Below are 10,342 nucleotides of genomic sequence, written 5' to 3'. Positions count from 1 at the left end.
ATTTAATCGGTTATACCACATACGTCCCGTTTGTATAAACCCACTTAGAAATCTTTGTGATTTAATGGAATATATTCCCTTGGGTTTTACATTAGATGCTTATGATACCTTAACCCTTTAGGTATATTCATATATATCACTATTAAGTGATCCATACAGATAAGTAGTAACAACATTCATGAGATGCATTTAAATAACTACCAGGTTGATTAAGTATCTAATAAGTAATTGTATCCATTACAGGAGGATAATTTTTCCTCCTAATTCATTTCTGGTCTTTGTGGGAAATATTGAGTTACAAGTCTAGTTTTGCCTTGTAACTTCATTTGCACATTTCTTTTCGGATAAAAATTCATTTGTATCCCATACATTTCACATCTTTAAAAGTGATAACGATTGATCCGAAAACTTTTCTTTTATCGAGCGATTCTAATTCAGCTCTTATTGCTCCTTTCCATTGAGCTCAATCATGTCCATTTTGTATATTCAATGACAGATTTTAGTTCCAGATCATCATCTTTATTCATGATGTCATTGTAACATTATACGAAAATATCTCATAGAGATTTTAGTTTCATTTCGGTTCCATAATATTGCATAATTTATCGCAATTTTAGTATTTACATTTATCAATATCCTCTGCAGAAGGAATATTGATTTGTGGTTCTTCTTGAACACTTTCTCTTACCTCATTATCAGCTGATTTTCTTTTTCGAGGATTTTTATCTTCGGAACCAATTGATCTTCCACGTTTGATGCGTGGCAAAGACTCAACAGTGACATTATTGCCAGCTTTTGGAATTTCAGTTCGAGCTGTAGCATTTATCGCTGGTATATATGATTTAGTCACTTTTTTATATCTGTAAATGCATAAAGTAATTAATTTGCAAGTTCTTGCATATGCATTATTTTTGAACTTTCGTTTCACATTCTTTTGTGCGAGTTCAATATACCTTAATTGATGTTCACATCATGAAGCATCATTTTATTTTTTATTTTTATTTCTCCCCCTAATCTAGGGAACAATGTTTTATTAAAATGACAATCAGCAAAACGTGCTGTAAAAACATCACCCATCATGGGTTCAATATATCTTATGATTGAATATGTTTTATATCCAAAATATATTATCATCTTTCTTTGAAGAACCATTTTATTGTGTTGTGGTGATACAATTGGAACATACACTGCACAACCAATGTTTTAAGGTAGAAAATATTTGGCTCTTGGCCAAAATCAAGTATTAAGTGAAAATATTTACGACTTCCACATGGTATAATGCGAATTAATGTCGCAGCATGTAAATTTACATGTCCACATATAAATATTGAGAGATTTGTACTCATTATCAATTGTCTAGTTATTAGCTGTAAGCGTTTATCTATTGATTCAGCTAAACCAATTTTGTGTATGCACATGAGCAACTGGATGTTCAACAACAATCCCTGTAGATATATAATGATCATTAAATGCTTGAGATGTTAACTCACCAGCATTATCAAGTCTCATCCTTTTAACGGTGTAATCAGAATAATGTGTTCTCAATTTAATAATTTGTGCAAGAAACTTTGCAAATGCCATATTACGGCTTGATAACATACAAATATGAGACCATCCGCTAGATGCGTCTATTAGAACTATGAAATATCAAAATGGTTCACATGATGATGAATTGGTTCATATATCTTACCTTGAATTCTTTCAAGAAACATTTGTGATTCTTTTTCACAATATACTTTTCATTAATCACCATATGTGCTTTCCATTAATCACCATATGTGTTTTTTTTTTTTTTTATAAATCACCATATGTGTTTTTTTTTTTATCATATATCCTTTTCACCATATACGCTTTTAATCATATGCGCTATGTTTTTCACCATATGCGCTTTTAATCATATGCGATTTTCATCATATGCGTTGTGCTTTTCATCATATTCGCTTTTTATCATATGCGGTTATCATATGCGATGCGCTTTTTATCATATGCGCTTTTTTATGTGAATAGTAAATTAATTAATTTCGTTTTACTATTCATATGAATTAATTTAGATTTACTATTTTGTTAATTGAGTAATATATATATATACATCATATACTTGTGACTCCGAAGGCTCAAATGAATTTGACCATATAGTTATACGTTGTACCTTGCACATTAATTTTCAGTAGAAGCTTTAAATGCATATTATTTTCAGTAGAAGCTTTAGATGCACTTTTTTTTTAATCACCAAATACCACAAACACTTTGTTTGCGTTTGTTCATAGTCATCAATGAAAACCATTTTCTTTAATTTTATTTTATACAATAAAATTAACGCATCATTATTCTTTTCAAAAACAATAATCTATTGTTATTGTTCACTTGTGCCATGTTTAACAACAAAAGTCAACAACCTCTGTCTTGTTTGTTGTGGTAACCAAAAACAACATTTGCTTTTGTTACCGAGAATCCAAGACCAAAAAACAATTAATTTTTAATTAATCTTTTATCAAAACCATAAATGATTTTATTGATCTACGTTGATATGGCCATAAAGAATTGACGGCTGACCTACTTTTGTAAGTGTATTTCGGCTATCATCCCGAAAACGCACAACGACCTTTTTTTTTTTTATGAACTATTTGTTTCATATCTAGCTTAGGCAATTATTGTGAACATTTGGTCCCTATAAGAGCATTTATTTTTTAGACTTTTAGTTGATTTGTACTTGTCACAATTAGGGATAGCACCCGCGGGTCGTGGATGCGGATCCATTGGATCCATCACCCGTACCCGCGGATTTTTTTTTAAGAGACATCCAATTGAACCCTTGTTCGTTGAAACAATTTGACTATATTTTTACTCCCCATTATTAAACGGGCCATTTTGATGCACACTCTTAAAAAAAATAATTTGTTTTTTAAGTTTTATTATTCAACCTCCTTTTTTCAACGGTCACGTTTTTAACAAAACATTTAACAAGTTTGAAAAAAAGTTTTTTTATTGATTATCATCAAAAGTTTTCTATTGTCACTCTACTGGATGGAATTATGGCATACAACCAAAATTGTAACCCAACACTACATAAGAACAAAAAGGTTGTTTTTAATTAACATATGTATATGTGTTAAACTCGGAATAATAATAACTTATTTTAGAAAATTAACATAAGACATGTTGAAACATTTTTGTCACATTTAGCTCATCAAGTCTAATACTTATCATTGATAGATTTTATCACGTCTAGGAGATGTTTACTTTTTTCTTGTATTAAGTCCTACTTTCATTTACCTTTGTTTGGAAAAAAGTTTTTTTTTTACTTTGCTTTCCCCCTTTCTGTAAAACTCATTTAAACACTTTCTTTGTTTTTTTTTTTTTAAAAAAAAACTTCCTTTTTTTTTACGTTACCCGTAAATTATAAATATATAAAAAAAACTTTTTGTTTAAATTTTTTTTCTAGTTTTTAAAAGGCCACTTGACCAATTTTTTAATTCTTTCACAACACCTGATATCGTGATCGTGACCTTTCACCAAAGCAAGAGATATTCTTGATAAACTAAACACGGACTCGTGTTTGAAATTGTCGGCCACAAAAAAATTCATTTGATAAAAGTATGTATTTTTTTTTTTAGTTATAGAAGGAGACCACTTCATTTTCAATACTTCATTTTTGACAAAAAAACTATTCCATTTTACCATCCCTTTTTTTTCTTACTTTAACTTTTAAGATATACTTTTAATAAAAATACAAACTACTTTTTCTTATTTTAACTTTTAAGATTTACTTTTAATAAAAATACAAACTACTTTTTGTATTTTAACTTTTAAGATTTACTTTTAATAAAAGTACAAACTACTTTTTCTTATTTTAACTTTTAAGATTTACTTTTAATAAAAATACAAACTATTTTTTTATTTTAACTTTTAAAATTATAAATTTAAGAATAAACATTAGTATGCATGAAATAAATAATGATTAATTGCATAAGTAATCATAAATGTTAGATAACATATAAAGACCCCGTCGTATTCGTATTGATCGGAATTAATCTCGACCCATGGTACCGTGTTGTCAAATGACGTGTTGCGTACATAAAGTACCGTGTTGTCAAATGACGTGTTGCGTACAATCATGAGGTCTTGTTAACATAAATATAAATGTTAGTGAAGTTAATAAGAGTTAGATTACAGAAAATATAATTCAGGTGGTATAACCGACCATATATAACTTAAATAACATAAATATAAATGTTAGTGAAGTTAGTAAAAGTTAGATTACAGAAATATAATTCAGGTGGTATAACCGACCATATATAACTTAAATAACATAAATATAAATGTTAGTGAAGTTAGTAAAAGTTAGATTACAGAAATATAATTCAGGTGGTATAACCGACCATATATAACTTAAATAACATAAATATAAATGTTAGTAGTCCAAAATTTGATATATTCGAGTCTGAAAATTATTAATAATTTCATACCTTGATTAGTGATTCGTGATCGTTTGAGATATCTTTTAATTACACTAAGCTTTTCGTGCTGATAACGTGTTATAATTCAGTAGACTTATAACTACCTTTAATGGTTATAAGAACAAAGAGAGAAAAAGAGAGAAGGAGAGAAGAAATATTGATATTGATATTTCAAGAGAAATGGTGCACCTTAAATGGTTACCATACATGTCTATTTATAGTATAAAATATTACTATGCAAGAAATATAATAATAATAAAATTAACATCCAATCTAGATATTTTATAACACAATCTAGATATTTTATAACACTTTTCTCTATAATAAAATTATGTCATCTATTATCAAAACCTTAAAATTAAAGATTGACATTTAAATAGTTTATAACTTAAAATTTTAACTATTGATTTCAATTATGATGTCATATTTTGTCTATTTTTTTCAGGTCAATCATTTATTATTTAAATCATAACAAATTTTTTTTTTTTTTTGAAAAAACGAAAACTCATATAGAAACGAGAACGTTTTCCAAAAGAAAACGCCATCAACAAAAAATACAAATGACTGTGGGAAAACGGAAAGGCTCGCGCCTAAAAAGCAACCAACTAGACAAAAAAACATCTATAAACGAGCCTCCCTAACATCCCAAATTTTTTACGGACATATTAACCAAACAAAAAACTGAAAATAGACGAAAATACAAGGAGCGAAACCAACCGAAGAAAACACGACGGACTATAACAATCAACCTCGAGGACCCACCCTTTTCAATTTTCCATTCACCATCAAAGAGTTTTTCCAACATGTACATATTCACTACTTAGTTGAAGACGACTTTTGTGCTGATAGACATGAATGTCAATCGGATCGGAAAATTAATTAAGATGGGTGTGTAATTTTAAGTAAGATTGGAAAGTTAAGATGAGTGTGTAATTTTAAGTAACCAAAACTGTATGATTACCAGCTATATTACACAGTCATTACCAATTAAGATGACTAGTATTCTACGGAGTATATATTACAATTATCATGAGTGTATTTATTTTATTTTATCAAAATCATTAAGATAACATGTTGTTTTTAGAAGTTAAATGCATATACTCCGTTGTAGTGGATGTGTTTAAAGTATGATATACACTATATATAGAGAAGATTCGATCACAACTTACAGTAAGACCACAGATAACGCAGGCGTTTGTTGCCTGAATCCGCCCACAAACGCCCGGAATGGGGCGTTTGTGGGCGTTTGTGTTGGGGCGTTTGTCAAGAAAGCACGGGCATGAAAATGTGCGTTTGTGAATTTTTTTTTTTTTTTTAATTATTTTCTACCTTTTTCACCACCTTTTAACCCAACCTCCAATCATATTTTGACACATCACCCACAAACGCCCTTACAAAAGTCCCCCATTACAACTCCCCCTCAAAATGTCATGACCCAGTCACAGTTTTTCTCCAAAAAGTGCACCTCACTCACTCCACGTCACAATCACCAATATCCGTGGTCTAAGGTACTTACACTATTACTCCGTATTTAATTGAGTTATTTGTATATAATTTGAGTAACGTACGCCTGTCATGTTCTCCATGGTGGTTAATAGTTATTTTCAACTACAACTCTTAAGAGTTGTTGTTGTTAGTAAAATCCTAACTATTTAGAATAAATATTTAATATTGTAATATTTATATTATATTATATATTATATTATATATATCATTAATCATTAATTGAAAATTTGATACACAATAAAACTTTAGAAAGTATACATTTAGCAAAATAAATACTACTCATCTATCTCATCATTATCATTAGAAAGTATAATACCCCGTACACAATAAATTCTAATTTGCTGTAAATATTATATTTCGCAAAATAAATACTACTCATCTATCTTATCATTTTTAAAAAATATCACTACCTATTCAATATATAAGCAAATTAATGTTAACATAACATCCTCCTCACCATTCCTTCCATCACAACACAAACATCAATGGCGGAAACATATGAACACGGTCATCCAAAAACTCAATACACAATTAGAACCAAGAGTGTTTCATATCGTGTCTCACCACCTTACTTCAATTTTCAATTCATTTGCCAAAACAGGGTGAACCCCACTCTTAAAAAACAAATTCTAAAAGATGTTAATTGCCAAGCTAAACCAGGAGAGATTACAGCAGTTGCTGGTCCAAGTGGTTCCGGAAAAACAACGTTACTCGAGATCCTTGCAGGCGTTATCCGACCACACAGACTCTCCGGTCAGGTGGTCGTTAACGGTCGTCCTATGAATCCAAATGTTTTCAGAAGAGTGTCTGGTTATGTCACCCAAGATGATATATTATTCCCACTTCTTACTGTTGAAGAAACCCTTCTTTTTAGCGCTCGTTTTAGGCTCCGCGATGGGCTTGAAAACGCTAAAAACAGAGTCAGTGAGTTACTTATAGAACTGGGGTTAACCCATGTGGCTCAAGAAAGAATTGGCGCTGGGACTGGGTCCCACCGTGGGGTTTCAGGTGGTGAAAAAAGAAGGGTGTCAATTGGTGTAGAGCTGGTCCATGATCCTGCGGTTCTACTTATGGACGAACCGACTTCAGGACTGGACTCAGCTTCAGCTTTTCATTTGATGTCAATGCTTAAATCAATGGCTAAAGATCATGGTAAGACAATTGTGTTAACCATACACCAACCCGGGTTTAGAATTCTTCAAGTTTTTGATCAAGTTGTGTTGTTGGTACATGGAACCGTGGTTCACCATGGCTCACTTAATCTTCTTGACTACCGGCTCAAACTTGCGGGTCATGTTATCCCTAGTCAGGTCAACGTGCTCGAGTTTTCAATCGATGTGGTTGAATCGCTATTCAAAGATGCGGAATTAGAGGCGGGTTTTGGCCTTGGTCTTATTACTTGTAGACCAAACGAACCTGATCACATAAACGAAGGTGATCATGATCAATTGTTGTATGCAAATTCGCCATTAAACGAAGTATTGATACTAAGCCAAAGATTTTGCCACAACCTTTTCAGATCGAAAGATATTTTCTTAGCGAAAATGATTCTATCGATGTTGTTTGGAATTTTACTAGGGACAACTTTCAAGAACGTTCACAAGTTTGAAATGCAAACTCAAATTGGCTTCTTTGCGTACAATTTATCATTTTTGATCTACTCATCGTCCGAAGCGCTAACAATTTTTCTCCAAGAACGGAGAATTTTAATGAAAGAGACATCCATTGGCGCGTATCGAATATCATCCTACATTTTAGCCAACACTCTAGTGTTCATCCCATTTCTTTTAATAGTGGCTCTTTTATACTCAATCCCAACCTATTTACTAGTCGGATTACGTGGAGATATAGACGGGTTTCTCTATTTTTTACTAGTCGTTTGGTTGGTTTTATTGATGTCGAATTCGTTCGTGCTTTTCACAAGTTCATTTGTGTCCAACTTCATGATGGGTATCGCAACGGTTGATGGACTAATTGGGTTGTTTTTTCTCTTCTCCGGATACTTTATATCAAAAAAAGACATACCAAAATATTGGATTTTTATGCACTATTTAAGCCTTGTTAAGTATCCATTTGAGGCTTTTTTGTTAAACGAATATGGGGGATCGGAGAAGGGAAAATTGAGGTGTTTGGAACGATTTGAAGGTGGGTGTTTGGTTGATGGTGAAGATTTCTTGAAGAGGCAGAAAATTAAGGAGATACAAAAATGGCATAATTTGGGATTGATGATAGTGTTCATTTTTGGGTATAGATTTCTTTCGTATTTGGTGCTATCCTACAGATCGTACAAGACCCGAAACTAAAGAAACTTTTATCAATATTATCCAGTGCTTGTAGTAGTAATATTAAGGATTTTCGATTTGCTTTTACATCCACCGATGAAAAATTAAAAGATGACAAATTAAAAGTTTGTTACGTACATCAAATGACAAGTTTAAAAATTCTCAGAATATAATAATCTTTGTAACTTTATTTATTTACTAGCTCTTTCTCTTTTAACGGCACCATAAAGTGGCCATTTTATGCACACTTTCATAATTCTCAACTAATTATATTTTCCCCTAATCAAATACATCTCTAACCTTTGAGATCTTTTTTATTGATTAAAGAATAGAGTTGACACTTATAATGCGACAATCATAAACTAAACTAATAGTGGATACTCCGTAACATGAAACAGTAATAAAATTCTAAAATTGTTATATTTTTTTAAAATGTTTACACAACTACGTACACAATTGTTATGTTGAACTCAATATTTCGCCTGTAGACTAATGGTGGTCATTTGATATATAATTTGTTATCGTTTAATTACTATTCATCAGAGGTATTTGTGTCATTTTTCCGTTGTAACTGTTGATTTGTTTTGTGATCTTTGGGCAGGTTGTTTCTAACGCATTTGACAATTGGGATTCGGAGTTGAAACACTCTATCCGATGGTTGGATTTAACTCTTTGTAGTTAGGTTTTTATTTAGTTATATATCATTTGCACGTGTTAGATAGAGACAAATGTTAGACTTTTTTACAAATTTATTTTTCGCTATTCATTTTTTCAATGTTCTAAACTAATTGCTCAATTTTATAAATAGATAGAGATAAAGTTCTTTTATGATCTTAATATAGATGTAAGCCGTAAAATTAGTAAACATTAAGGGTAAAACTGTATATGACAACATGTACAATGTAATAATGATGATTTTTTAAACTGTATGTATTTTTTATCGGGGGATAATAAATTGGGGGCTGATGGAGTAACTTTGATTTCGGTTTTAATGTTTTCCCTTTCGCCGTTCTCCACAGTTTCACCGTTGTGCGCTATTTATCTCTATTAAACCCTATATTTCACAATTTATTTCTATTAAACCCTATATTTCACAGTAAAGTTTTACAGGTTCAGTTACTGCATTTTTTCCAATTCGTTAACTCATGCTTTAGTTTATTGGGTCTCATTGCGTTGGTGCGAAACGATTTGTGATTCTGTGCTTAGATAGTTAACGAATGTGTGGACCGTCTTTAGTGATTGCGACTTTGTATCATTTGTATGTGGTAAAAGCATAGAAACCAATAACACAAAATCTAAAAACGCAAACATGTCATGATTAACTTGAGCCTAAAAGAATTACAACCTTGTTATAAGACGAACAATTTTTTTCTTAAAAATAATAATATTTGTTTCTTAAAAAAGAATATTAAAAATTCATATTTTCCAAAAAAAATATCATATTTTCAATCACACTTTTAGCATGTCAATATTATATGAATATCAAAATTACCATTATATCTTTATAACTTTGCTGCTAGAAACTACTTCCTTCACACTCGTAGATAGATAAGAATTATCTACATTTTATTTTTTCATATCTCACGGCTCCCATTTATTTTATTGAGTTTTCTTATTACTAGATGACATTTACCTTTATGTATCTTCACGACAGACTATCTTTAGAAAAAAATTATTTCTAATTATGTTAATAATTAAGTATATATTTAGTTATATCATTAAACGGGTTCAACTATTTTACTCCCCTTTTTCTCGAATATATATGGTTCACATTTTTTTATTAGTTGTTTCGATTTAATTGTATTATTTGAAAACTTTAAAAGATATAATTAATTAAAGACAAATTTATGTCGTCTGTCCATATGATTTGCTCAAAAAATGCAAATTTTGACCTAAACTTTTTTTCAACATTGTTGGTCCCTGTTATTTGAGATTTCGACACGTTTGGTCCCTCAATCCAACGTCTGTTAAATATGATGTCTGTTAAATATGATCTGTCAAGTCGCGCATGTGTATGCCACATGAGAGTATTTTTGTCATTTTGCTTTCACAAATCAGTCGGGACCAACAACATAATTTTATTTGCTGTTTTCTTCT

General features: G+C 30.8%; 1 protein-coding gene across 1 annotated transcript; it reads left to right on the top strand.

Moving 5' to 3' along the window:
• The first annotated feature begins 6,448 nt into the window (after positions 1-6,448).
• Positions 6,449-8,266, top strand: LOC139842561 (ABC transporter G family member 10-like). Its single transcript, XM_071832685.1, has 2 exons — positions 6,449-7,781; positions 7,854-8,266. Exons 1-2 carry the CDS (start codon positions 6,449-6,451, stop codon positions 8,264-8,266), a joined length of 1,746 nt encoding a protein of 581 aa, XP_071688786.1.
• The last annotated feature ends 2,076 nt before the right edge of the window (positions 8,267-10,342 follow it).

This window comes from Rutidosis leptorrhynchoides, chromosome 4, assembly GCF_046630445.1.
Source record: "Rutidosis leptorrhynchoides isolate AG116_Rl617_1_P2 chromosome 4, CSIRO_AGI_Rlap_v1, whole genome shotgun sequence".
Classification (NCBI taxonomy): domain Eukaryota; kingdom Viridiplantae; phylum Streptophyta; class Magnoliopsida; order Asterales; family Asteraceae; genus Rutidosis; species Rutidosis leptorrhynchoides.
Note: the sequence above shows the minus strand (reverse complement) of the source record. Positions and strands in the feature narration are given on the sequence as shown.